This window comes from Leuciscus leuciscus (genome assembly GCF_965113295.1).
Source record: "Leuciscus leuciscus genome assembly, chromosome: 17".
NCBI lineage: Eukaryota > Metazoa > Chordata > Actinopteri > Cypriniformes > Leuciscidae > Leuciscus > Leuciscus leuciscus.
Window position 1 is genome coordinate 14,576,356 of NC_138741.1, and position 25,897 is coordinate 14,602,252.

General features: G+C 41.9%; 1 protein-coding gene across 1 annotated transcript; it reads left to right on the top strand.

Annotated features, from left to right (window-relative positions):
• Positions 1 to 784: 784 nt before the first annotated feature.
• Positions 785 to 25,827, top strand: scfd1 (sec1 family domain containing 1). The gene is made up of 25 exons (XM_082142791.1): positions 785 to 876; positions 1,816 to 1,886; positions 2,012 to 2,100; positions 2,181 to 2,271; positions 2,386 to 2,508; positions 2,677 to 2,764; positions 2,866 to 2,955; positions 4,279 to 4,334; positions 4,828 to 4,913; positions 5,182 to 5,281; positions 6,912 to 7,051; positions 7,834 to 7,924; positions 8,010 to 8,083; positions 16,617 to 16,698; positions 16,819 to 16,915; positions 18,874 to 18,944; positions 20,440 to 20,519; positions 20,644 to 20,706; positions 20,791 to 20,866; positions 22,176 to 22,229; positions 24,092 to 24,144; positions 24,472 to 24,505; positions 24,813 to 24,878; positions 24,963 to 25,031; positions 25,633 to 25,827. The coding sequence occupies exons 1-25, from the start codon at positions 846 to 848 to the stop codon at positions 25,654 to 25,656; spliced, it is 1,899 nt and encodes a 632-aa protein (XP_081998917.1). The 5' UTR covers positions 785 to 845; the 3' UTR covers positions 25,657 to 25,827.
• The last annotated feature ends 70 nt before the right edge of the window (positions 25,828 to 25,897 follow it).

The window sequence follows — 25,897 nt, forward strand, 5'->3', positions numbered from 1 at the left end:
CAAGCTTGATAAAAATTATTATTCTAGAAGAAAATTTCAGATGGCACTTAGAGGCTTTTGCATCTGAACTCTTCACATGTTCTACTACACAATCTTAGAAGTGATAAGATTGTCTGTTCTTTGTATTTTCAAAACAATTGTGTAGGCTTATAAGTGCATGCATTAACTTGAATGTGTAGCTCATAAATGGAGTAGGGCCTGAATTTATCAGCCACACACTTTTTTATTTTTATTTGAGCTAGTAGCATTTCCAAAGATTAAACTCTTAAGTAGATAATGTTTTGTGTTCTTCTGAAAAGCATTGTTATTTAGCAGTGATTTAGTTTTTTTCATACAAAAACAGTTCACAATAACAAGGTTGCAATTTCCCGGTAGCCACAAGATGGTGCAATTGCAAGTTCTTTTTGCCACACAATAGCTGGCTGCTCCCACCACAAATTAATTAGTTGTTAATGAGTTAAATTATCTTATTGTTTGTGCCAGAGAGCCTTGTTAGAATCATACAAAAGCAGGTTTGCATTTGTTCTTGTAGTTTTTTTCTCCTGATGTAGTTTGAGATTGCATGATAACTTGTCAACTCTGTATATTATAACTTATTACACTTTTTACTTTTGTTACCCTCCGTGTCCTCCATTGTCTGTATTAAATGATTCTGGACCTTTAATTTATGGAATTTTTTTAATGAATAGTGTATTTTTTCAACCAGTCTTGAGACATTACTCTTAAAAAAAAAATTCCCAATAACTCATGCCATTGATCATGTGTCGGTGCGCGTTTCTGAATACTGATTGCGGTTCGCCGGTCGCCACGTCACCCTCGCAGTCGTCACTGCATAAACAGTAAAGATGGCGGCCTCCATCCGGGAAAAACAGACAGGTCTGTCCATAAGTTTGAATTTATATTGAAACACTCAGTGCTGTTGATGTTGATGATTGTCATGCGTTTTAAAAAAAAAAAAGTATTTATTTAAAATACATACATTAGTACTGAATACATAACAGCTGAAATTATACAGTCCTGTCAGTGTAGCTGTGGATGCTAACCGTGTTGTTCATCTAGCAGCTGGTTAACATCAAATGAAAGGACTTATCCAGCATGAATAGTTAAATAAGCATTTGTGCTTTTATGACTACGTACAGTCAACCAGCTCGTTTATGAAATCTACAGCTATTAATATCCCGTTTACCTTTCAGAAGGAACCCATCATTTGATTTGACAAGCTAGCTAAACTCACTACAGCGAAAACTATTAAGCTTAATATTTTGTGGTAGAGTATAATCATGGTTGAACTTAATGTTTCGTGGGTACAGTTTTTATGCTGAGGTTATTATTTTTACGGTTGTCATCGTCATTTATGGATATTGACAGTCGCTGTGCAGCTGCTACTATGTAAAATGTTATTCGTCTTAATGAATATGCAGTAGATGAATTTTTTTTTTTTTTTTTTTTTTAATGGGCAGCGTGTGAACGTTGCACAAGTGTTCGCTACAAAGATTGTATTGTGTGTTGGTAGAATTTAGATTCGTATGCATATCATACAAATTATGATAATAGAATATGACTATGTAAAATGTTATTCGTCATAATGAATATGCAGTAGATCATTTGTTGTTTAAAATACATAGGCTAATTCTGAAAATGATGTGTTTCTGATATAATACTGCCAAAGTATGTTGGTATCAGAACTTGTATTAAAATGATTTGTTTATGAACCGAGTCCTTTAAATCACAAACAATTATATTTGTCTGTTTGTGATATTTTAAATAGTGATAGAGGTGATTTAAAATATACATTTTTCATGTTTTTATTTTCAGCTGCTCTGAAGCGAATGCTTAACTTCAATGCGCCACCCCTGAAAAACACAGCAGCTGAGCCGGTATGGAAGGTAAGTCTAGGCAACAAACACCTTGGGGTTTCCTCATCCACTATGCAGTGCTTTTTAAACATGACTCAGTGATGCTTTTATAGTTATAATTTGCATGCACACTCACCCTTTGCAATTCTTGTTAGGTACTTATTTACGATCGCTTTGGCCAAGACATCATATCTCCTCTGCTGTCTGTGAAAGAGTTACGAGACATGGGCATCACTCTGCACCTGTGAGGACCTCTAAGAATTTTTCTTTTTAAATCAGTGATTTAATGAGATTGATTGTTTACATTTTGTTTGTTTCCTGTAGCTTGTTGCACTCAGATCGCGACCCCATTCCAGATGTTCCTGCCGTTTACTTTGTAATGCCCACAGAGGAGAACGTTGACAGGATATGTCAAGTAAATATGTTAACTAAACAACTGAATTAGTGTTTTTGTCAGTCCCGTTCCAGGACAATTTGTGAAGATCACACTATTGCAAAACTAATGGTTTGGTTATTTTCACCATCACAGGACTTACGAAACCAATTATATGAGTCCTACTATTTGAACTTCATCTCCGCAATCTCCAGAAGCAAGTTGGAGGACATAGCAAGTGCTGCTCTAACAGCTAATGCTGTAAACCAGGTGACCAAAGTAAGTCAAACACATTTATTCATTGTGAATGTTAGTTGTAAATCCGATTCAGTTTGCTAGAGTTTTTAATTCCTGCTCGAGCTCTTTAAATTCCTGAGGAAAGGCAAATAACATACTGCTCATTTTTATTATGCAGTTCAAGTATCAGACTGTTCTGTCCCTCCTCAGGTATTTGATCAATATTTGAACTTCATCACACTTGAAGATGATATGTTCATTCTCTGCAATCAAAACAAAGAACACATCTCCTATCATGGTAAGCTGCTAGACTGTTTTCAAATATTGACTTATTGACTTATTCATTTCATTTGTAATCTAAACAAAGTTATTAATAATGCTACTGTTCTGTCCCCTCAGCAATTAATAAGCCAGATATCATGGACACAGACATGGAGGGCATTATGGACACAATAGTGGATAGTCTCTTCTGCTTCTTTGTCACTCTTGGTAAATAATGACACACATTTTTATCCTTTCATGGACATATACTGCCATGCCATGTTTGGGGTCAGTAATATTTTTTTAAATGTTTTTGAAAGAAGTCTCTTCTGCTCACAAATGCTGCATTTATAGTTAAATAGTATTACAATTTAAAATAACTGTTTTTTTATTTTAATATATTTTAAAGTGTAACTTAATACTGTGATGACAAAGCTGATTTTTTTTAGCAGCCAGTCTTCAGCGTCACATGATCCTTCATAGATCATAGATCATTCTAATATGCTGATTTGCTGCTCTAGAAACATTTCTATTAATGTTGAAAGCAGTTATTTGATGAATAGGAAATTTAAAGAACAGCATTCATTTGAAACAGAAATCTTTTGTAACATGTATAATAACATAATATATATGTTTTAACTATCACTTTTGATCAGTTTAATGCTTCTTTGCTGAATAAAAGTTTTTTTTATCTTACTGACCCTACACTTTTGAACAGCAGTGTATTGTAAATAATGACTTATGAGTTAGAAGCATTTATTTTTAAAGATTTCTGTGCCACTATTAGCACCAAATGAAACAGCATAAAATAATGGTTAATGATTCCCAATCACTCCCTCTGTCTGGGCATTGTTTGACCAAACATGAAATTCCCACCACTAACTCCGTGTTAGTGAGTGTTTGTTTACACTCTTGAGGTGAATCAGACAACAAATTACTTTTAGATTTCTGCATATTAAGCTGGCCTAGGAGGACAAAATATTTTAACATCCGGAAAAAAATAACACCCTTCACCTTTAAAGATGCTTTAGCACAGAAATGGAAAATACTCAATTTTTTCTTGCTCCCTAAATCTTATGCGCTAAGACACAATCCTTTCCTCATATGGGGATATTCGTTTCTTTATAATCCATCTGAACTCTAATAAGGCAGAGTTCTTTCGTGGTACATGAAGTATTCATGATTAAAGACCTGATATTTAATCATAATTAAAGAGACGTTTTTATACTAATTCTCACATTACAGCCATTAGTTTTACACTCAACTGTCATAAAGAGCCACTGGGTGGCAGAACCTTCCCAATGTTGTTCTGTATATTGCTCAAAAGACAAAAACATTTAGATACGCATTGAATATTTCATTTAGGTCTATTTACATACTACACGATTACTAGAATTGTAAATGGCAGAAACTTCACAATTCAAATTAAGTACATTGATCAAGCCTGTATTGTTGTTTTTGAAATGTGATTATGTGTGTCTTGGGAGCCTGTGAGCAGATATTTAATGCACCCTCCTATTGGCAGAACAGTGAGCTTTCCTGTTATCATAGGTGCTGTCCCAATAATCCGATGTCCAAGAGGGAATGCTGCCGAAATGGTAGCCGTGGTAAGAAACCCACTGCTCTGTTTTTTAATGTTCCTCAATTTCTTTTTAAACAGACCGAGACACCTTTGTTTACTACTTCTCAGTAAAGCGGGGTTTACGAATTCAGAAATAGAGTATTATAGCATGGCTGTGGTCAAATGACCACCTCAACCCCTACATAATCTCTTTGTTGCAGTGCATTTGTACATTTTATACTCTAGTTTATGTGCACAGCGTGCAAACTGATACAGTCGCTTAATTCAGTTTCACTGATGGTACAGAATTCTTCTTTGTTCCGTATGTGGGACTCAGTCCAACCTTGGCTCGCTTTCACTAGAGTGCTGAACTTTTAGATGATTAGTTTCAGCAAAAGAATGTCTCACTGTAATATGAGACAAAATTAACACCTGTCGCTCAGGTTATTGGATTAATTTATTTTATTCATATTGTACAACTCGTTTCTACTGGAAAAATTAGTCATGTTGATTTAACACTTTTTTTTTTTTTATCACAGAAACTTGACAAGAAACTGAGAGAGAATCTGCGAGATGCTCGTAACAGCCTGTTCACCGGAGACACCATGGGCACTGGCCAGTTCAGGTGGAGCAAAAACACACTCGCAAACCTCCATGCAACTGATATGAACAGAATATATATATTAGTTAGCCATAAATCTCTGTAAAGTATTTAGTCTATTTATTATTGTTATAAAAGCATAATCCAAGACACAAATCTGGATGGATGGATGGATAGACAGACAGATGGATAAATAGACTAACAGACTCTACTATACTAGGACATCTTAAGAAAGATGTAGAAGTTTTGGGCCATAAAAAATCTCCCATCTTTCCCTCCACCTCTCCCACAGCTTCCAGAGGCCGTTGTTTGTTCTTGCAGATCGTAACTTGGATCTAGCAACTCCTCTCCACCACACATGGACGTATCAGGCTCTCATTCATGATGTGCTGGTGAGCAGAACCTAAAATATCCTGACATGACCCACAATTATTACTCCTAGTGTTAATGTTTTTTTTTTTTCCTAAATGGAAACTTCAAATAGTTTCAAGTTGTGTCATATGGAAAGATGAAGTTACTGCAGTTATCGTATGATAAAAGGGTTTCATGAAATGTGGAATGTACGTGCTGGGTTGCTTTTTGTGCCAGTGATCATTAATCATGTAGGTATTTTGTTCCACCATCTCAAAAATGCTTTTCTCAACTCCCTGTATGGCAGCAGTGCTCTGCCATGCTAAATGGAATTTTATTGTATGTACAGTGCTGCTCAAAAGTTTACACACCTCTTGCAGAATCAACACAATTTTTTTTTTAAATATTAAAAATAAAATTAGTTATTTTTACTGTCCTGAATATGATATTTTACATAATAGATGTTTACATGTAGTCCACAACTACAAGACAGAAAAATAGCTGAATTTATAAAAATGACAAAAGTTAAAAGTTTACAAAGTTTTACAAGTTTACAAAAGTTTACCATATTACTTGATTCTTAATATGGTGTGTTGTTACCTGGATGATCCATGACTGTTTTTTTGTGTTGTGATGGTTGTTCATGAGTCCCTTGTTTGTCCTGAGCAGGTAAACTGCCAAATGTTCTTCAGAAAAATCATCCAGCTCCCAAATATTCTTCAGTTTTCCTGCATCTTTTGCTTATTTGAACCCTTTCCAGCAATGGCTGTATGATTTTGAGATCCATTTTTTCACACTGATGACAATTAAGGGACTCAAACACAACTATTAAAAAAGGGTTCAATCATTCACTGATGTTCCAGAAGGAAACACAATGCATTAAGAGGCCGAGGGGTTAAAGCTTTTGAACAGGCTGAAGATGTCCAATTCCTCTTCATTTAGTACTGCACTTCGGAAGCAACAGAAAATACTTGCATGTTTCCCGGAAGACAAAATAAGTACAATTTACCTTGATCTTCAAATTCCAAAAGTTTTCACCCCCTGGCTCTTAATGCAGCGTGCTTCCTCCTGGAACATAAGTGAATGTTTGAATCTTTTTTTAATAGTTGTCGCTCAATTGACCTCAGTGTGAAAAGATGGATCTCAAAATCATACAGTCCCCACAAGAAAGGGTTCAAATATGCTGGAAAACTGAAGAATTTTTGGGACCTGGAGAATTTTTCTGAAGAACATCAGGCAGTTAAATTGCTCAGGACAAACAAGGGACTCATGAACAACCATCAAAAAAATAAAATAATTTGATTGGTCATCAATAATGACACACAGTAATAAGAATCAAGGGTACATAAACTTTCGGACAGGTTCATTTTTATAAATTCAGCCATTTTATTTTTGGTCTTGTGGACTATATGTAAACATCTTTTATGTAAAATATTTTATTCAGGACAGTACTTAATAAAAAATACCATACATTTTGTATGATTCCCTCTTATTTTGTTAAAATTATCCACATTTTCACAGATTCTGCAAGGGCTGTGTAAACTTTTGAGCAGCACTGTATATTTTTTATTCAGAGTAAAATGTTATTGGCGTGTATTGTGTTTTATGTCCTGTATTGTGTTTTGATTCAGTTCTGTTGCCTTGCCTAACCAACATTATGCCCTATATCAGGACTTCCACCTGAACCGGGTCAGTGTGGAGGAGTCTCAAGGGTCAGAGGCCAGCCCAGCAGGAGCTCGACCCAAAAAGAAAAACAAGAAGAGCTATGATCTCACTGCTGCTGACAGATTTTGGCAAAAACACAAAGGAAGGTAAATATTTACTGCTGATACAAATCATGTATCCAAATTAAGGTAATTATTGTTCATTTAATAAAGGCTTTAATTGTTTTTTCTTTCTTCAAGCATTTAGTATTTCTGATTTGAAATCTATTAAACTGATGGCTGTGTAATAATGTGTCTGATGGAAGTGCTTTTGACTGTTACTTCTCTACATTTTGCTAATAAGTTTCCAGAGACCTTATTCTGTCCTAGTTTTTAAATAAGTGATAGTTCACCCAAAAAGGAAATTTGTCATCATTTACTCACCCTCATGTCATTCCAAATTGGAAACCTTTTTTTTGTAATTTTTTTTTTTATACTATGGAAGTCAGTGGCCAACAAAACAGTTTGCTTACCAACATTTTTCAAAATATCTTTTTTTGTGTGTGTTTCACAGAGAAAGAAAGTCATACAGGTTTGTAATGACATGACATAATTGTCTTGGGTGAACTATCCCTTTAAGGACATTTAATAAACCAACTGAACTGCAAACGTGTAAATGCTTGATAGGAAAGCATTCCTAGTTGTCTTAATTCACTCATCTGGTTTGTCAGATGTCACAGTGTTCTTTAATATTCAAGAATGTTTGCTAATGTTTAAAATTTTTTGCAAAATTGCATCAGTTCGGTGTTTTGGAAACTGTTTTAGTGTCATTCCTGTTTTCAGGACTCTATCCAGCAGATTACACAGATTTATTTACAACATCTTAATGACACTTATTTTTAGCCTCCTCTGCAGAAAAGCATTTAATTGATTTCTGTGCACCATTTCAGTCCATTCCCTGAGGTTGCAGAAGCCGTGCAGGAGGAACTGGATACATATCGAGCCCAAGAGGATGACGTTAAACGCCTCAAGAGCATCATGGTAGGTTGATAAGGCTGATGCTAAATTATATATGAAGGAATTGTTGCATGCTGGTTAACACGGATAAATGTGGTTTTCTTCAAAGGGCTTAGAAGGGGAGGATGATGGAGCCATTAGTATGTTGTCAGATAACACTGCCAAACTTACCTCAGCCGTCAGGTAAGTTCCTTGTACCATGAAGTAATCGTGTATTTTTGCGTAAAGTACCAGTATGATGTATTGAACGTTAATTATTAACGTGCTTATTAATTTGGATGGATTTTTTTAAATGCCGGAAATATAATTTAAAATATTTATATAAATTATATTAATATAAATGTAAATTACAAGCATACTATCCAAATAATATTTATATAAATTATAATATATTTTGCTTATGATTTAAAATCTGCTAAGGGGTCATTAAATTGAACAAATCATGTAAAATTAAGCAACATTTTATTAAACTTTTATAATTACCTTAATCTTTTAAACAAATGAAAAGATAGTGATCAAACTACATTTCATAAAAAATCACCTATCAAGTTTATAATATATATTACACAGCATATGAGAGTCAAAATGGACGTCTAGAGGGACTCATCTCAAGATCGCTTATTTAAAGTTCATCTATTGCCAAAATTAAGGGGAAATAAATTCAGTCATGAATAGAAAATTCCAAATCAGTAATGTCAGAATGAAAATCAGAATGCATAGTTTGTGGATAAAAAAAATGTCTGTCAAATCCAACGCACTGAACGATGTGACGTTGTGAAGTTTTTCACTCAGTTCACTGATCATTCTGATTAAATTTTAGCAAGTGAAGAATACATTTATACTCATGTGCTTTATGTATTATGCACGTTATCATCTCTAACAGACAGCGTGTTCTCCCTCTTCTCGGAAAGCAATGATGCATTCAAAACTTCTGGTAGTGTGCGTTTTCCAAGAAACACGTGTACTTGCTGGACCTTTGCTTCTCGTAAATAATTCTGTGTATTGTGCACGTTTTTTTATGACATACATCGATGTTGTGATATTCAAATGATGTGGGTTTGAAAACAGATGGATAACATTTTAGTTAACATATTTAAAGGTGCATTAAGCAAGATTCTGAGTTTTTGCAGAACTATGCCACCTCTGGCGGCAAGTGAAACTGCAGCCAGAGATGTGCACGCTCATGGACCACACGCACGCTTGCACGAGCACGAGCTGTTCATAACCAAAGGAGCATCAGCCGCAAATCTTTTGTTTACAATCATAATGTCTTCAGAGGTAATAAAGTTATAAATCTCCAAGTCATTTTAAATATGTGAAAGGAAAGGCAATTGAGTAAATTACACACTTATGTGTGAGGGAAAAACGGGGGTAGTAGAAAACTTCGTTTTTTATTTCCATCTATCTCCATGTTGAACTGTGTTATGTGTTTACTGTATCCACTTATGATTGTATTATTATGGAAACACGTTCATGAACAATATAAGTTGTTACTTTGTAAAAGCTCAAAGCACAGTCGGTCAAAAAAGTACACTCAATTGTCTCAAGGTAATAAACAATTAAATTGCACTATGACGTTACCATAAAAGCCAAACAGGCTAATCCGCCGAAGATTTGCGGGGGTTTAGCCTGTTTTATTGATCTGCTAAGTACCATATTCCAATAGCAATACATCCTAATTAAGCAGTAATTTGCTCAAAATTTGTGTCTAATTATCTAACTTATATATCAGCATTTTATATCACACTCAAGATATTTGAACCGAATAGCAAATCATTAAACTACATGTAGTGCAGATTTATTTTGTAGATATTTTGAAAAAAGCCAACTGAGCATCCCGTTTGAGCCCTAGAGCAGACCGGAGATCTCTCCATTTATTGAAAGCCTTCCGTTTACTCTCGTCTTATTCCGACGCCTGTCTGAGTCCAATTTTGCCCTTTTGGTTGCACTAGAGACAAGTTTTCTTTTTTTTATCTTGCGTGGAGTTTGTGTTGGTGTTTGAAATGAACTACAAGCAGGTCTCTTACAATCCATCTTCTACGGAGAATGCCGGCGAATACACAAACCTGCCAGACATAGCTATGTGAGCGTGCCGTGAACGCGCATGACGTCACGCCCAGTCTAAAATTCCGGCCCGAATCCCTCTTATTTATTTTACTTTACAGGATTATAGAGACAATCGTACTCGGTTACCTAACGTAACCTCTGTTCTCTCTAGAGAGGGAACGAGTATTGCGTAAGTTTAGCTTACGCTACGGGTAAAGTCATCTTTTCTCGAGATATGAAGCAAAAAAATTATCCTTAATTTTAATATCTTGTCAACGCAGTGCGGCAGCAAGCTGACCTAGAGCAGGCAATCTAGCGTGCTCATAGGCTGCTCTGCGGCAACTGCAGCAGCCTATCACTGAGCCCTTGGCGTGACGTCACGTCCAATGAGCGCGAGCAGCGCGCCTACGCGTCACGGCCCGAGGCGGGGCGTGGCAGAGGGTATAAATACGGGCTGAGAGGCTGCTTTCACTGGTTTTTGTCGCAGAAGCGAGTGAGCTCGTGGCGCGAGCACGGCGGGTTACGCAATACTCGTTCCCTCTCTAGAGAGAACAGAGGTTACGTTAGGTAACCGAGTACGTTCTCTTACGAGAGGTTCTCTCGTATTGCGTAAGTTTAGCTTACGCTACGGGAACTCCCTTGTCAACGCCGTGCGCGCCCGGCATCCACTGAATGAGTCCCAGGGAAGCCCGGGGAACACGAGAGTGTGAGCCAGGCGGCCAATGATATGGCTAGCGCAAGTACATAAGCACATAGTAGGGGGAACAGAACGGCGCGGCCGGTCTGACTAACCAACCCTTATATTGTACAGCTCAACCAGGAGGGCTAAATCAAACAGCAGTAGCCCGCGCACAGAAGTGGGCCGGCCTACGCGAGATTTAGACTGATAAAAGTTTAGCCTGCAGGGCGGGAACTTCTAGATTGTAAAATCTAACAAATGTAGACGGGGAGGCCCAGCCCGCCGCCGTACAAATGTCATGAATAGAAATTCCGCTAGTCCAAGCCCATGACGAGGCCATGCCTCTAGTAGAGTGGGCTCTGATGCCCAAAGGGCATTGCAGGTCTTTAGACGCATAAGCAGCTGCAATAGCGTCCACTATCCATCTGGACAGAGTGTGTTTCGAGGCAGCGAGACCCTTGGTGCGCCCACCAAACGAAACGAAAAGCTGCTCCGAGCGCCTCATGGCGGCGGAGCGCGTAATGTAATTTCTCAGCGCTCTGACAGGGCAAAGGAGATTACTGTCAACTTCGCTGCCGGTAGCCGGCAAAGCTGAGAGAGAAATGACCTGTGCTCTGAAGGGTGTGCCCAACACCTTGGGGACATAACCGTGTCTCGGTTTGAGAATAACTTTAGAGTCATTAGGTCCGAACTCGAGACATGCCGCGTTAACTGATAACGCATGCAGGTCACCCACACGTTTGACTGAAGACAGGGCTATCAGAAAAACGGTTTTGAGCGTGAGGTATTTCATATCCACAGTTTCCATGGGTTCAAAGGGATGCGCTTTCATGGCCTCTAAGACCAGGGAAAGATCCCAAATAGGAACCGAGGGGGGTCGCGGGGGGTTCATCCTCCTAGCTCCTCTAAGGAAGCGGATAATGAGCTCATTCCTCCCTAATGCGCGGCCCAGCGCCGAGTCGGAAAAAGCTGATATGGCCGCAACATATACTTTGAGCGTGGAGGGGGACCTGCCCATGTCCAACAGCTCTTGGAGGAAACAAAGCACACGCGACACCTCACATGTTTGTGGATCCAGCCCTTGGGCGGTGCACCATTTATTAAACACAGACCATTTAGATGTGTAGAGCCGTCTCGTAGAGGGAGCTCTAGACTGTGTGATCGTGTTCACAACCCCTATTGGCAAGTCAACGGGTATCCGTTGACTATCCATACATGCAGAGACCAGCGCTCTGGATGAGGATGCCAGATCGAGCCGCGGGCTTGAGAGAGAAGGTCTCTTCTCACCGGTATCGGCCAGGGGGGTGTGTCCGCCAGCCGTATTAGATCTGGGAACCACGTCTGATTCTCCCAATACGGGGCTATGAGGAGCACCGTGTGGCGCGCTTCCCTGATTCTCCCGATGACTTGTGGCAGCAGAGAGACAGGGGGAAAAGCGTAAAGCGGGCCGCTGGGCCAGGTTTGGGCCAGCGCGTCCTCGCTCTTGGAAAAGAACCGTGGGCAGTGCGCGTTGTCTTTTGACGCAAAGAGGTCGACTTCCGCTCTGCCGAAACGGCGCCACAGCGACTGGACTGTTTGGGGATGCAAAGACCACTCCCCCAGGGGAACATTGTCCCTGGACAGTCTGTCTGGACCCTCGTTCAGGAGACCCGGCACATGCGCGGCTCTCAGCGAGCGCAGTGAGTGCTGAGCCCATACAAGGAGGCGTTCCGCCAGGGCGCAGAGAGTTTTGGATCTGACACCGCCCTGACGGTTCACATAGGCTACCACTGACATGTTGTCCGTGCGGACTAGTACATGGTGGCCCTGTAGGTATGGGAGGAAGTGCTTGAGCGCTTTCTCGACCGCCAGCATCTCTAGACAGTTTATATGAAGGTGACTCTCCTGGTCTGACCAAGGGCCATAGACCGGTCTGCCCTCTAATAGCGCTCCCCAACCTAGGTTGGACGCATCTGTCGAGACAACTTTCCGGTGCGAGACAACTCCCATCGTCACTCCCGTACGATACCATTCGGCTGCTAGCCAGGGCTGCAGGGCTGAAACACAGCCATGATTCACTCTGACTCGTAAGCGGCCGGCCGTCCAGGCTCGGTGAGGCACTCGCGCTTTCAGCCAGCGTTGAAGCGGGCGCATGCGCAGTAAGCCCAGCTGGAGCACTGCTGCAGCTGAGGCCATATGCCCCAGGACTCGCTGGAATGTCCTCAGCGGAACCTGACTGCCCGTCTGGAAAGACGCGGCGAGATGTCGAATGCGGCGCGCGCGCTGCTCTGACAATCTGGCCGTCATAGCCACCGAGTCCAGTTCTATTCCGAGAAAGGAAGTCGACTGGCGGGGTAGTAATGAGCTCTTGGTCCAGTTGACCGAGAGACCCAAGCATTCCAGATGGCTGAGAAGCGCTGTTCTGTGAGACAAAAGCTCTGCCTCTGACTGCGCGAGGACTAGCCAGTCGTCCAGATAATTCAGTATCCGCATTCCTTGTCTCCTCAGGGGAGAGAGAGCCGCGTCCATGCACTTCGTAAATGTACGGGGTGCTAAAGATAGACCGAACGGCAGGACGGTGTACTGATATACCCGACCGTCGAAGGCGAATCTCAAGAATGGCCTGTGACGGGGTATTATCTGAATCTGAAAATATGCGTCCTTTAGATCGAGAGAGATGAACCAGTCTCCCGGGCGAATTTGCGCGAGGATTTGTCTGGTTGTGATCATTTTGAACGGCCGTCTCATGAGAGCTTTGTTCAAATGTCTCAGATCTAAAATAGGTCTCAGCGCTCCGTCCTTCTTGGGTACGAGGAAATAACGGCTGTAAAAGCCCGACTCGCTCTGAGAAGGATGCACCTGTTCTATAGCCCCTTTGTGCAGCAGCTTTGCTATTTCTGCCTGAAGCAGATGCGCTACTTCTGTATTCACTCTCGTCTCTGTCCGTGCTAGAAAGCGCGGGGGACGGCGAGCGAATTGAAGCGAATAGCCGTGCATTATAGTATTCAGCACCCATTCTGACACGCCCTGGATAGCTTGCCATGCTTTCGCACACATAGCTAGGGGTCGAATGATCTCTGGGTTCGGATCGCCGCGCTGGGCGGGATGGGGAACCTCTATCAGAGAGGACGGGGCGGCGCGCGCGCTGCCGGTGCTCGAATATGGGGGCTCGCGAACAATGGTGACTGGCTGTACAGCACATAACGGCTCGGTCACTGGGGACGGGGCACATTTTGATGCTAGAAACCCGTGGCGCGAGAGCGGCATGAGGTTTAACGTGTTTGATAGTAAGTGCGCGCGCTCGTGAGCGGGCACAGGGCTTACATATGCAACACGGCCAGTGTAAGGGAGCTTTAGAGGATCTGCGTCCCGGGATAACTGTGTGACAGAGCGGGCAGTGGGTAGGTGTGGGCTTGGAAGAGCGGGCACATTCTCTACCTTTAGCACTCGAGCGGCGCGTGCCCGCTTTATGAGAGTGCGCTCTGTGAGCGTTACCGGGGAGATCGTGTTTGTGTGTAGTGGTGAGCACTGGGGCGTGGGCACAAATTCTACACTCATGACACCTTCGGCGTGAGCCGGAAAACCCGAAACCATACTCTTTATGAGATTTCTCTGGGTCGCCGTGAAAACGGCGTTTGTGTGCAGGCGAGAGAGTTGTATTACTGGCTCGTTGGCTGCGATGTAAGCTGCTGCAGTAGCCTTTTCTAAGGGGACTGGCAGAGCTGGGCGCTTTGATGGCGGTCCGGCCGCAGCGGGACTCAGCCATCTTTTCCTCCTTGCAGCCGCTAGGAGGACTTCGCGGGCTCAGGCTTGAGCGTCACCTTGGGCCGGGGTCCCCGGGGGGGAGGCGGTTTGTGACGGCTGGTTGAGCGCGACCTAGGGCGGCCGCCCTGTCGTCGCTGCGAAGACGGAGGCTGGGCAGAGCGCTGAGAGGAGTTCCGTGCAGGAGGCTGCTGAGAGCGGCCTGCAGACGAACTCGAGCGGCGGGGCAGGAAGAGATTCATCGCCTGCGATGCCTTCTGCACCTCCGAGAAGCGATCGACGATCCCGGCGACCGCTGGGCCGAACAGGCCGGTGGGAGAGAGCGGTGCGTTGAGGAACACTGAACGCTCGGATTCGCTCATATCCGCCAACGTCAACCAAAGGTGCCTTTCGGTGACGGTGAGCGAGGCCATAGCTCTCCCGATGGCTTGTGCAGCGGACTTTGTGGCGCGAAGGGAGAGGTCCGTCGCGCTACGCAGGTCCGTGAGAACGGCGCGATCCGGGCCTTTCTCGTCCAGCTCTCGGAGGAGATCGGCTTGGAGGATCTGGAGCACAGCCATTGAATGCAGGGCGGAAGCAGCCTGGCCGGCGGCGGAGAAGGCGCGGCCGACGAGTGCTGATGTGGTCCTGCAGGCCTTGGACGGCAGGGCAGACTTTGAGCGCCATCTGGCGGATGGCGGGCAAAGGTGCGTTGCCACAGCATCTTCCACCGGGGGAATTTGAGTATATCCCTTCTCGGCGGCCCCGTCCACTTGGGAGAGGGTCGAGGAGACCGGTGAGCGGAGTCTAGCGGAGAATGGGGCGTTCCACGACTTAGAGAGCTCAGTGTGGAGCTCAGGCAGGAAAGGTGCTGACCTAGAGGCAGGCGCTGGGCGGCGGCTAGGCAGAAAACACCCGTCAAGTCGGTTAGGCGCGGGCGCCCTCGGTGGGGACCAGTCGAGTCCCAATTGTTCGACCGCTTTGGTGAGGAGGCGGAGCAGTTCCGCGTCGACACTGGCGCGGGACCGGCTAGACTCCTGTGCAGAGGAGGTGGAGCCAGACCACTCCTCGCTGTCCGAGGCCAGGATAGAGCAGCTGTCCGTTAAAACAGCGTCGTCCGCTTCATCCCCCGAGGCGACGGCAGTGCGGGCAAAGGCCGGCCGCTGCGCGTCGGGAAGGGGGGGAGGAGATGGAGATAGCGAGGCTCGCGGGAGGGGCTCCGGCGAGCGCTCAGCTGCTGCTGCGGGTTCCGGTGGCCTCTGAGAGCGGCGCTTCTTCTTGCGCGGCCCGGTGGAGGCAGACGGAGAGACAGCTGGAGCGTCGAACAAGGCGAGTCGAGCCCGCAGGGTCGACATCGGCAGTTCTTCGCACATTTCACAGCCACCCGCCGCGAGGGCGAGGGCAGCGTGGTCCGGTCCCAGGCAGAGAGCGCAGATAACATGGCGGTCTCTGTCGCTGAGCGGAGCTTTACATGAGATACAATGCATAATAGAAAGGATATGTTTCGCCGGATAGCGAAGCAGGCAGGGATAGCTGAAGGCGGCGAAGGCGGCCGGCTTCCTCAGGCAGAATCCTCGGCTTGCAAAGCGCTGGTTTCAACGGCGGCTTCCTCAAAGATCAGCGATGCGAAGAGCTTCGCTGAAGAGACAAAAATCAGTGAAAGCAGCCTCTCAGCCCGTATTTATACCCTCTGCCACGCCCCGCCTCGGGCCGTGACGCGTAGGCGCGCTGCTCGCGCTCATTGGACGTGACGTCACGCCAAGGGCTCAGTGATAGGCTGCTGCAGTTGCCGCAGAGCAGCCTATGAGCACGCTAGATTGCCTGCTCTAGGTCAGCTTGCTGCCGCACTGCGTTGACAAGATATTAAAATTAAGGATAATTTTTTTGCTTCATATCTCGAGAAAAGATGACTTTACCCGTAGCGTAAGCTAAACTTACGCAATACGAGAGAACCTCTCGTAAGAGAACTCAGTGATCAGAGAAGGGCTCATTCAGCCCATCAGGCAATTGTTTAAGCATGTATGGGTTAGAAAACGGGTATTTTTAACATGAAAAGTTGCTTAATGCACCATTAAATATATTTCAGTTTTTATTAAATTATGCAAATTAAATATATCATTATATAATCTAATTACATCCAGTACTTGTCTCATATTGCATGAGAGATATTATGTATTAGTCATTGCACTCACAAAGGGCCTACCTTTGAACCCCTGCCTGACCCTACGCGTATAGAGTAGGATAACAGCGTGCTCTTCTCTCTCTAAACAGTTCTCTTCCTGAGCTCCTGGAAAAGAAGAGACTGATTGACCTCCACACCAATGTTGCCACAGCAGTTTTGGACCACATCAAGGTCAGTGTTCAATGAGAAAAATGTTTTTCATCTCTTAGGTTACATTTTCTCAGCACATTATATTATTTCAGTGAGGTAGAGTTGCATAGTTTTCTTCTAAATTTGCCTGTCTGTCTTTAGAGCCGTAAGCTTGATGTGTACTTCGAGTACGAAGAGAAGCTTATGAGCAAATCCACGCTCGATAAATCCCTGCTGGACATTATCAGTGATCCTGATGGTGAGTCTTCCTTGCGCTAAACATTCAAGGCTAATAGTCTCATCAGTTCCATCTCAGATCTGTGATAATGAACCTTAAGCCCTATTTGGACAGGATTAGTTTCATACAGGGAGGTGGGGTGATGAAAGATTTACCAAAGCTTGTCTGTGATTTTAATCTTGTCCGAATTGGCCATTTCAGTAATATTTCAGACCTTTTTTGCTCTGCGTATTCTCATGCTAGTAAAGATTACATTAGGGCTGCACAATTAAACAAAATAAAAACTGAAATAGCAATATGACTTATCCAATCGCAAAGGCTGTGATGTATGAATATATGAATGAATAAATATATGCGTTGGGTGTTCCAGAGTGAAGTGCAGCGCTGTTCTCCTTCACAATTGAGCAGCTCATGATCTTGGGTTTTTAGTTTCTCAGAGCGACTTGGTTGGCAGTAAATGCTCCTCCACATGAACTCCTCTCGGAGTTTGGGTCACTTATTAACATGCATTTGTGAAAGCAACATGCATCTTCCCAAACTTGTAATGTGCGGTTCTAAAGCCGCTGTTGTCAACAAGAGAAGCTTTAAAGGTTCCCATCTTAAATATAATAATTTTTATTTTTTATTTTTATTATAGTAATTTTGGTCCCACTTAATATTAGGCGGTGTAGTAACATTTAAATTAATCACTTGTTACAATACACTTATTGTGTACATGCATGTTTTTACATTGTACTTATGTTTAAAAATACCTGCATATAATTACGTCCAAAATTAATTTCTGTAATGATATCTATAATTACACTGTTGACCCTTACCCTTAAACCTACCCATACCACCAAACCTGTCCCATTTTACCCGTATCCCACCTCAATAGGAGCACAAGTGTTTTGCAAAAAACATGGACACAATAAGTACATTGTTTTTTTTTATATAAGTACATTGTAGTTAAAGACACTTAATATAAAGTGTGACCATCATTTTTATCAGATTTATCAGAAAACAGATTTTTCCTCATATCATGCAGCCCTAGTGTCTTTTAGTTATATACAATTCCCTGTAGAAATGCCCACAGGTAAAAACAATCCCATGTGAACTGTCACGCAAATAAATAACTTGGCAGTACTCTAATATCTGATTGGAAGAGCCCTGCCCAAAGCCATTGTAAAATATGCATACGGTGACTGCACATTAATTGAATTTTACGCTACCAGCACAAGTTGCTACAAACCAATAATAATACTGCTTGGTAATAGTAATAATATTGATGATGACAATAATAAGATCTTTGATTAATATGTGGCTTGGCAACCATGACAAACTACACATTCTGCCTGACTAAACCCCATAATTGTGGTAAAATCTCTGTAACGCTTGGCCTCAAGTGGCTTATTGCTTTAATAAGCCTTGATTTGTCAGATGCTCTTTGAGCTTGACCGTAATCCAAACACCACTATATCCCTCAAAGCATGGCATACTGCCTTACTGTCATAAAATTTTGTTTTACCAAGAGCAGCCCCATCCTGAGAGATCAAACAAAACTAATTGAATGAGTAACTCATACCCCCTTCCCCTAATGAGAGCCTATCCCACCCCCTCATCCTCATCCAGTCATTTTTCCAGCTTAGCGGACTGAAATGCATCACATCCCTAGGGGGATGCGGCCCACTTTAAAGGCTCTCTGTGATGCTACCACAGGATGGGATTTGTTTTCTCTCCTGCCAGCATTGTGAGGTTTCAAGAGGACACTGTTTCTTAATCTCCACAGGGTCCTCTGTTGGTTCATGGGTTTTCTTATGAGTACACAGGAATGGCCACCTACTATAATGATAGTGATCAGGTTTTTTTTCAAGTGATACACAATGCTTTATTGTTCCGATGAGCGCAATGATTGTTTCAACAAACTCTACTAGTTCTTGAATTTAAAGTAACTGTATGCATTTGCATGATGACTGTATAAATGTTGTTCTTATTGGTAGCTGGAACAGCAGAGGATAAGATGAGGCTGTTTCTGATCTACTACATCACTTCCCAGCAGCCCCCATCTGAGGTAAGGCCCCACACCACCACGGTCATGATCAAGTAGTTATCATAAGAAACTATATCCCATAAGAAACTTCACAGATCATAGCAACCTTAAAGGAATAATCTGGGTTCAGTACAAGTTAAGTTTATTGACAGCATTTGCAGCATAATATTGATTACCACTCAACAAAAGTGAATTGTGTGGCTTACTTTTTTATGGAAGCACTGACATAACATTTTCTGTTAAAAATTGTGTATTAAGCAGTGAAGTTGTCCTTGTCATTTTATGCGTAATGTTGTCATGACAACAAAAGTGTAAAATTGGATATACCTTTAAGCAATTTGTTCACAATAAAATCATGTACGCATATTGTTTACATCTTGTGGCTGTACTATTGAAACGATAGGTATTTTAATATTTATGGGTTTGCACCTTTCATTTCCTTTGTGCATCACTGTTACCCAGATTTTTGCTTCTTTCTGTCCCCCCTTTTTTAAAGAAAATGCAGGACAAGTGGAAATAATTTTTTGTTATAATCAACATTATGCTACAAACGATGTTGAAGGAGCTTAACTTCTACTGAACCCAGGATACTCCTTTAACTAGATAAATAATCCTAAAACGTAGGTTCGAGGATGACTGTGGTGGGCTACCCTGATGTGCACTTTCGGTAACACTACAGTTTATTATAATCAGTGGCAAATGCATGGATTTCATTGTTTGGGGACACATGGAGCCAAAAACATTCTGTCCATTTCCTATGAAGCTCAGCCCAGGTTCTTAAACTGTACTTTCAGAGTCTGTCTTCAAAAGCCTTGTTGTTCTTTGGGACACATGCAGCGCAGATTTGAGGAACACTGACACCCTTTGATGCCCCGGCCAAGTGTTATTACTCTTGTACCTTGATAAAGCAGGATTGTTTAGCTAATGGCAAGATCTCTTCTGTGGGATGTTTCTTAAACGGCCATACAAATGAAAGTTTTGAGTTCTTGTGTACACTTCCGACGCGAGAGCACGGAACCGTGGGACCAAGCTGGGATGGACGATGTCCAAGTGACCACATTTCAACCCTGGAGAAAGCACACTGACCTGTGCTGACTGTCACTCTCCATTATGTTTATCAATGCAGGCTGTAAAAGCTTTGACTTTCCAAAAACAGAATGGTGTGCTTAGAGTTGGAACTATTTTTCCATGTCTTTTGGTATCATTTCTTTCATCTGTGTCCTTGTGAACCAGCGTGGGTTATTGTTGGCTGAGTATTTGCTTAAACTTCAAAAACAGCCATTTTGGTGTTTGTTTTCTGAGGCTGTAATTAGGTTGTCTGACATGAAAATGGCCCTCTCACTCATGTGGTATGTCTCTAACAGGAATGAGATTTTCTCCTCACCCTGATGGATGCTTATGGCTTTTGAGCTATATGTCATCCTTCATTCTGTAAAAACAGCTCCTCTTGAATGGTGGACATTTGTTTTCATCTTTGAGAGTTGAGTGTTGAATAAAGATATTTGGTTCTTTTTAGGCTGATCTAGAACAGTACAAGAAAGCCATGGTTGATGCAAGCTGCGACCTATCCTCACTTAACTACATAAAGCAGTGGAAGTAAGTTCTGGCCATTGTCAACAAACACACCATAACACGCTGTCACATTTGCCTAGTTACTACATTAAATTCAGCAGAAAGATGAGAACAGTAGTGTTGCAAACTAATATGACCTATTTTCCAGAGCTTTCACCAAGATGGCTGCGACGCCAGCCAATTATGGGAGCACTGGAGTGAAACCAATGGGGTATGAGGCTACACCAAATTTAATTCTCAAAATGTGAATCCTTTTGTTGATGTGTTTTTAATGGAGTGGCCTGTCTTTTTTCAGACTGTTCTCAAGGGTGATGAACACTGGCTCCCAATTTGTGATGGAGGGGGTGAAAAATCTGGTCCTGAAACAACATGTGAGTATTATTACCACTTACACTTAAGGAAAAAAAGAATTAACAAGCCATCCATTTCTGCATTGACTACCATGAGCTAAATTTAACGATTTACACCTCAAATTGTGCCTCTTATTGAGGATGTGTGTGTTATTACCAGGGCAGAGAGTTCCTCAGAGACAGGGGCTCAAATGTAAAAAAGGGGCATCTCCTAGAAAGGCATCTCCATCTTTCACTATAAACCTTATATGATCATTTCATAAATACAGGCCATGTCACGTCACCATTTTGCACGTTTTAATAAACTAACAGCCTACGTTTCACATAATAGGGCTGTAGGGCACTTGGACTTAATTTAACCAACTATGATAGTTTCATCAAATGGTAAATTAATTTGCAGTACATAAATAAGAGTAAATTGAACTACTTACCATTAATGCAACTTCTGGTGCTGCATAGTTTTCAGAGTACTTTGGAGTCAATTCACATCTGATTTTGAAGTGACTGATTCAATTTTAAAATGAGACAACCCGCAGATCCAAATCGCTCCACAAATTCACATTTTTTTGTCCATTTGGACTATATTAACCACTGTCTGTTTTCAGTTTTTAACGAAGGTGAATAGAAAAGGATACAGCTTTTAACCAATTTATGACGAATAAGACTGGGAAATTGCCACTCCACTTCAAATTGTCTAATGAAATTTTAGGTTGTTGTGCCACATCATATTTGGTTGGGGTATTATACTGTACATGACACACCGGCATCAATAAATTCTGTAATATTTTTACATTTTAAATTTAATTGAATCAACTCCCTGAGAGAGCCATATATGGTTCTCGGTCGCTTTTGTAATTAGACTGTCTAGTCACAGTAATGAATGTGCTACTACTACTAACATATACACCTTGTATTTTATTTTTACTGTGAGCAGAATAATTACAACAAATAGAAATTTGAATGAATAGTTTATAGAATGAATGAAATGAATAGTGGTTAGCCAGCAAGTGGTGTCAGAATGCCACTTTGTCAAGTCTGAAGCAAGACGCAAACCCATAGCAACACATTATGGCAACGACATCTCGGACCTTCTGACAGCTGATACGTAAAAATAAACAAGAATTTTGACAGATTTGTAACTGTTTTGTACACGTTTCCATATTGATCATATTTCAAGTGCATTTTGATTTATTGACCTCAATATTTTTGTTGATGATGATTGTTGAGAGAGGCACTTTTCCTTTTGAAAAATTCAATATGAAAAAGGACAGGGGCTTTTGATTGGTTTATTTTTTTTAATATATTTTTTTTATTTTCTTCTCTAATATAGAACTTGCCAGTTACTCGCATCTTGGACAATTTGATGGAAATGAAGTCAAACCCGGTGAGCGCTCTTGTCTATTTCTCCCTTTCCCTACATCGTTTTAACTTCTCCCTCATAAGCACAAATATTTAACCTGTTTTGCTGCTATATTAGTATGAAACTCTTATAGTAATTAATATCTTTCTGATTGTTAGCTAAAAGTCTAAATCCAAAAATCTTTAAAGACCATTGGGTCCAGTGTACACTTGTTATTGTGCATCACCAAGGCTGACTGCTTTACCTCCTACTGTGATTGAATGCATATGACACTGCAGCGCTATGGGACAGTGAATTTGTTCTGAACGGGGCACTGAAGAGGCTCTTTGAGTGTGCCGAGACTTCAATCCAGGCAATCTGAGCTGCACGGTTAATGCGAATGTCTCAGCCAGGGGAACACCTGCGGAGAGAGAGAGAGGGAGAGGGTTTCTAGTGAGCAAACCCGAAGCATGATGTATTACGTTTCTAGGGCTAAGGGATTTGGAAGCAGTCCATTTGGGCTTTTCACCTTTGTGAGGCGAAACAGAGGTGCAAACCCCTCAGGTGCGCAGCACTAGGGGGCGTCTGTACAGAAGCCGAAGCTATTTCAGTAATAATTGGATTGTGTTCTGCTAAGGTTTAAAGATCTCATTGTCTGCATATAAAGCATCAGTTATTTGAACACACTGGTGGTTCTGAAGTTATTGTTGGATCACCTTAAAGGAAAAATCTGCTTTGAAAATTTCTCCTGATGCTTTGAAATCAACTAGCTGCCGGCACAGTGTGGGGGGAATGATTAATGCTGAATTTTTTTTATTTATTTTTTTATTAATGTGGAATTACCACAAAGGATATGATGTGGCAAATCTTTGACAGCGCCCTCATAATAGGACTCTTCTCTATTTAGACATCTTGAATTCTCCCTAAGCACACTTCCAAGAACTATCCCGATGTGTTTTAAATATAAAACGCTGTAATTGAGACAGCTAGCTAACATATAAGCTCTTGCAATCATTCACTTGTGTAACAGTGGCCTTTTAGATTCCCCTTCTCGTACCTTGACATAAAGACCTTTTTTCCGTCTGAAACACCCTCAGGGTCCCTCTGATCTTCTCGGTCTTAAAAGCTGGGGTGGACAGATTGCCGTATCCCGTTACCGACTGGAAATGCTTCCCCTTCACTACCCATAAACCTGAATTGAACATAACCGTATTATCATTTTCTCAGCTACTGGAATTTCAGTGCTCTGCACAATACGGCTGTTGTTGGGGACACTGGGCGGCTGAGTGCTTCAGAATCTCCTGCCTCCTCCACTCGTCAGATAGTCCTTGCAGATGGGCCTGTGCGACCAGGTTGCAATAGTGTGTTCGGCTCTCACTATTAATACTGTGCTTTGCTACCCAGTGAGGGTAAACCGATAGCAGAAAAATCTAGAGCATTTTAGCATTTGGATGTGGAGTGGGGCTCTTCTTTCAGCGAGTTGACGGCAAAGCATTTCTTCCCAGAATTAAGTATGCACCAGAGCGCCAGGCCTGCCAGGCCGGGCTGACTGAGGTCCCGTGGGGGAAGAGACAGGCTTGGCCCATCCGATACAGAGGATGAGGAAGTAGGAGGCCATTGGCCCCTGCCTCAGAGACAGTTCTCCTCAATTTGTGTCAGAACTCTTCAAAGCAGAGAGATGATAATCTTGCTTTTTAAATCAAACTGGAGGACATTTTACTGTTTGAGGCTTCTGGTTCTCAGACGAATGGTTGCTGGGAAGCATTAGATCTTGATAAGCATTTAATATAGATAGATGAGGTGGTTTTTAGGGTGGTGATGTGGGGAGGGTGCGCTGAGTGTTATTTCATCCTTAATTTGCTTACGCGCTCTGTAATCCCTAATGTTATGTGTTGTGATTTTTGTAGGAGACGGATGACTACAGATACTTTGATCCCAAGATGCTTCGCGGAAGCGAGAGGTAGGACACTGAAGACGAAGACTAGGCTCCTTATATTTTCAAATGATACATCCCTGTGTTTAACTTGGTCCCACTGTATTTAAATATTATGTTAAAGGCATTTGATCCATGGAGGAATTCTAAATCGCTTGTGTCTTTATTGCATATACATAAGGCAGTATTGAAGTTAGGTAAATAACGGATCTGCACATCCTTGCCAGAGCTGGAACTTTCCACTGAAAATATTTAGAATATAAGAAGATCTGTAGTTTTTTCCCCCACAACGATCAGCTATTTTCACTCTCTGCCTGTGATGATGAATTAATCCTAACTGTTTAACTCCCTCAGCTCCATTCCAAGGAACAAGAACCCTTTTCAAGAGGTGAGTATAAAAGGCAAAAGCATTTTGCACCATGAGGATGTTGATACGGTATCTTCACAGTTTGGCGCCCATGTGCTGTAACCTGGCTGGGTTAATGTTAGTCACAGATAGCCTTCTGTTCCTAGTGGAGATTAGGCCCTGCTGATGACAAAGTGAGTTGGAAGCCCAGAGTGTCTGAGCTCACGTCTGTAGGAGGGCCAATTGAAATATTACAGGGTTTTATTTAATACAAAGCGTTTGTACAGTTTGCATTGAAATTCACACATGATTAAACTTGAACAACTGATGACAGATTTTCATTTCACAGGCCATCGTCTTTGTCGTTGGTGGAGGCAATTACATAGAGTATCAGAATCTTGTTGACTACACAAAGGTATGACTGTGCCCATTTTCAAATGTAAAATGTGCAACCAGAACTTGCTTATGAAGACGAGTGTAATGATTTTCTTCTCTTCAGGCCAAGCAAGGGAAGCGGGTTCTTTATGGCTGTAGTGAGCTTTTCAATGCTGCCCAGTTCATTAAACAGGTATGATCACTTCCTCTACAGCATAAACTGATAGGAAATGCATGTTATAAAAAACAGGACATTTACATGCAACATTCAAGATGTGTCACCCGATTTGCGTCACACTTCAGTTGAAAGTACAAATTCATCAAAATACGTTTTCACGTACAAGGACAGAATTCCGTGAAAAATCAACTGCTCCGCGATCCATTGCTCTAAAATCCAACCGATTATCCCAGAGTTGGAGAGAACAACACTGCTTTGAGTGTCTTGGAATGCTTTTTGCTGCTTGAAGCAAATCTACGTTGTACTTTGTCTTAACAAAGTTGACACCAAGTCATAACGTGCCTTTCCCTCTGTAAATATTTTTTAAACATTTTGCCCAGTTTTTTTTCCACATCAATTTCTTGTTAATATACTTTTACCGCTTTGCTCTGAGTGAAAATAAGGGGAGGGTTTCGCTTTTCCCAATTCTTCCTGTAGTTGTGAACTTATATGACACTGACTGTATGCTGAAAAATTATTCAGTAGTTTTCATTATTCAATCCTAGTTTTGTTTAAGTGTTAATGTGATTTTGTGGTATCAGAGCTTTTAAGACTAAACCCATTCATTTCTCCACAGCTCTCCCAGCTTGGTCAGAAATAGGAGGAGCGTAGAAGTCTAGTTATCCACCCTTCTAGAAACGAATCAAGATCTCTTCATTAAAACCTCTCTAACTTCAGAATCACTCATATTCCATGTACTTTATACTGTTTTCCTATACTATTTAATTCAATACTAAAGGTAACCAACAATAAAGCTTAACCATCTCATGCACCAATTGCGCTTTGTTTTCTTTGTTTGAATTCAATTTGGATCATCAAAAGGAGATGTAGATATCCTCATT

What these genes read in the sequence shown, in the direction of transcription:
- scfd1 (XM_082142791.1), top strand. Translation starts at nt 846, where the DNA reads ATGGCGGCCTCCATCCGGGAAAAACAGACAG. An exon ending in CTGCCGAAATGGTAGCCGTG is followed by an intron (nt 4,335 to 4,827) that starts GTAAGAAACCCA and finishes TTTTTATCACAG; the next exon opens with AAACTTGACAAGAAACTGAG. An exon ending in AACTACATAAAGCAGTGGAA is followed by an intron (nt 20,520 to 20,643) that starts GTAAGTTCTGGC and finishes CCTATTTTCCAG; the next exon opens with AGCTTTCACCAAGATGGCTG.